The 3,340-nt window shown below is 43.3% G+C and overlaps 1 protein-coding gene across 1 annotated transcript; it reads left to right on the top strand.

Moving 5' to 3' along the window:
- The first annotated feature begins 2,106 nt into the window (after positions 1-2,106).
- LOC147424248 (E3 ubiquitin-protein ligase RMA3-like) lies at positions 2,107-2,997 on the top strand. Its single transcript, XM_086502182.1, has one exon. The coding sequence runs from the start codon at positions 2,128-2,130 to the stop codon at positions 2,614-2,616; it is 489 nt and encodes a 162-aa protein (XP_086358308.1). The 5' UTR covers positions 2,107-2,127; the 3' UTR covers positions 2,617-2,997.
- Positions 2,998-3,340: the final 343 nt, after the last annotated feature.

Genomic DNA, 3,340 nt, shown 5'->3' with positions numbered 1-3,340 from the left:
GATAGCACTTCAATCTAAGACTTCAGCATACTGGAACTGAGAAGACAGAACACTGGAACTAAAAACACAAGATACTGTAATTGAGACTTGAACTGGGACTGGTAAGTTTCTAGTATGCTAGTAGTTGTCTTTGGAATTACAGAAAGAGAGAGAGCGCAACAAATGCTTACAAAGTGATACAAAGAGTACAAGTAGCTTAGAATCTAGGCGTATAAGCATTCTAGGGAGTCAAAAGTTGTACAAGAGAGTAACGGGTCATATTTATAGGTCATCTGACTGATTGACTGTACACTGTAAGTTACTGTGGTAACTCGTTGGTTACTAATTCTCGCAGCTTCATACGTCTATCGGTCCTGCTAGAGGTATTTCCCGCCTTCCACACGGACTGGGCCTCCACATGAGTACTAAGGTTAAGTTTCCTGAGACCACCTAGCTTCACAGGTCGCGCAACATGGGCCCACTGCCAGGGTGTTGAGTCTTTAGTGTTGTTCTTCCACAAAAATCTTTTAACGCTTTTAAGAGCTCTTTCCAATTGCATTTGGCTAGCTTAAGCAAAGGAACATTAAAGGCTATATATAGGGAATCATCAGTGAATTGATCACTTTAACTCTGCTCGAAAATGGGAGTAGCACAAACTCCCATCTTCTCATCTTGCTCATTACCTTCTCCATGACCCATATAATTCTTTGCTTGTGGGTTACGTCAACCCCAGAGGGGCTCCTAGGTGCCAAAAAATTTTCCCTTTGGGTATGACCTCCCTGATGCACATCGATGGATTAAACAAGTTATTCTCGGAAAGGGATATCAATCTGGATTTTTTAGTACTACACTTTGAGATGGACGCTATTGCATACAATTGTACTGTCTCCAGAGCTTTCATGATTATCTGAGGGCATGCTTTGAGGAAAAGCAATGAGTCATCCACAAATAGTTTTCCCAGAAGTTGGTCGTTGTTTGGCAGAGATAGCCCTTGAATCTCCCCTTTTGCAACACTCTCTTCGAGTAATGTTACTAGAAAGTGGGATCCAATAGCGAACATTAGAGGGGCTAGTGGGCATCCCTGTTTGATCGATCTTTTGACATCAAAGGCACCCACAATTCTCTCATTGAAGAGGAGCTCAGATTGGCTGCCAGCACCTAGTGTGCTAACCAACGTACATCCTCGGCCCAAAGCCCAGTGATTTCATGACATCTTCACGGCATGACCATGTGATCCTATCATAGGCTTTATCCAGATCTAATTGAAGCAGGATACACTCTTGCTTTATGAAAGCGGCAAACTCAATGCTAACCATAGCATCCAGAACATTATCATATATTGACATCCCCTGCTAGTGGGGGGTGATGACTTTGTCTAGGAGGGGGGAAAGCGTTGGCAATAATGTTATAAGCTACTGATATCATAGCTATATATGGGGCGCCAATGTTTTAGTTGAGAGTAGTAGACTTGTTTGGGGATAAGGCCCCTTTTAATGCTGAAGTCCATGACTCCATCAGTGAGGGCTTGGTTAGCCATTCCCGTAATAGGGGCCTTAAGGTCGCCTGAAAATTCTTTGAAGAACTTAGTAGCCAACCTGTCCCAACCAGGGGACTTCTCTTTGCCTAGAGCTTGAAGTGCAAGAGAGCACTCCTCTTCTTTTATACAATGGATATGTCTCCATAGTTCTGGTTTGGCCTTGTGGTTGTTGAAAATTCAAATTTTCCATAATCCTTGCATTTGCTTTTCTCTCATGTTTATGTTTGGTTTTGGTTTTGATGAGGTGGCACCATTCTATGAAGAATAGTGGTTACCATATAGGGCTAGTTAGCAATGAAATCAGCACTACTAGTGATTAGGGAGTGCGTCGTGAGACGAATTATGAGGTCATTAGAGGAGAATGAATGCTTGCATTGGTCGAAAATAAAAAAATCTGAACCGTAATTTTTGAAGGTTAACTTAATGGTGGCTTAAGAATTAGAAAATACCATTTAAAAGGTTTGGAAATGGATTCAGGTTTGATCGTTTTTGTGTTGGCGAAAGCCAAGCGCGTTGCTTTTCGGCCCCCAACAAAAAACAGCGACGCTGTTGTTTGAAGCTATATAAGCTTGAAGCTTATGTATATGGAAAAGCACTAGTAGAGAACGAAAATGGCTTCCACCGCCGCAATTATTTGCAGTATTTGTTGTCGCGAGGGTGAGGACGGCCCAAGGAGCCCCGTGGTGACATGGTGTGGCCACCTTTTCTGCTGGGCCTGCATCTACCGCTGGCTTGTCAGCTCCACCCATACATCCTCAACGACGTGCCCTGTCTGCAAAGCCTCCTTGACGCACATGTCCGACTTCACTCCTCTGTTCGACGCCGACAGCGCAAGTGAGGACGACAAGGACATCGAGGGAACTTATATCCCACCGCGCCCATGTGCGCGCCGCAACCGCGAGCACCAGATGCCGATCCGGCGACCATCTCCTCCGCCTGCAGCTGCCCCCCCAGCCCCCAATGCCTATCAGGTGTTGGTGCAGTTGTTACAGCAGCTGCAGCCTGAAGGCCACGCTGCCCCTCTCTACATTGAAAATCATCATGTTGGGAACATCGTTGTAAATGTTGAAAGGCCAGGAACATCGACGTTATCGTCTTAATCATGTCATGATTTAATATGCAGCAGCAGCCTGACATTAAAGCTCTTCTGTGTATATATTAAAGACGGACGGCTCTTATTTTAATCTGCTGAACGCCTGCCAAACAACTAATTATTGCATCCGTTTCAATTACTCGTATGTGGAAAAGAGAGAGAAAGTCAATGAAATCGACTACCAAACAAGGAAGGAGAGCAGAATTGGGGCAACAAGACAATAAGAGAACCATGCAATGGAGAGTCCAAGTCAAAGAATTCCTCAAACAACAAACCTACGAGGTAGTTTTTAGGATGTCCCATTGTATTTTGCCTCCCATTCTATATTGCTTCTCTAGTTTGGGCCATTGTGCCATGTATCTTTTCCCTTCGTAAGCTTCTTTGCTTTTCTAATATATATCGCTAGCTTTTATTGGTTTTTTAGAGTTAGAGAGAGAGAGAGAGAGAGAGAGAGAGAGAGAGAAAATTGCATGTCTTGTATTTTTTTTTGAAGCCAATTAGTCTTAGGTATCTTGACTCGAATTGTCGACTTTAAATTTCACCTTTCTTTCCTTGCTCTCCAAGTTCAATTAAGTATCTGACTTCCAAACAAATAACAAGCAAAGTTAAGGAGCCAACATTTCGGAGCTCATTTAACGATTGGTTTGTTGTTGCAAAGCCAAAAACATAAAACAGAGGAAACCAGTGCCTATGCTAAGCACAACCTTTTTACGCTTAGTTTGTTAATTACT

This window comes from Adiantum capillus-veneris, chromosome 26, assembly GCF_014529385.1.
Source record: "Adiantum capillus-veneris isolate H3 chromosome 26, ASM1452938v2, whole genome shotgun sequence".
Taxonomy (NCBI): Eukaryota; Viridiplantae; Streptophyta; class Polypodiopsida; order Polypodiales; family Pteridaceae; genus Adiantum; species Adiantum capillus-veneris.
The sequence above is the reverse complement of the archived record's forward strand: the minus strand, read 5'-3'. Positions and strand labels throughout refer to the sequence as shown.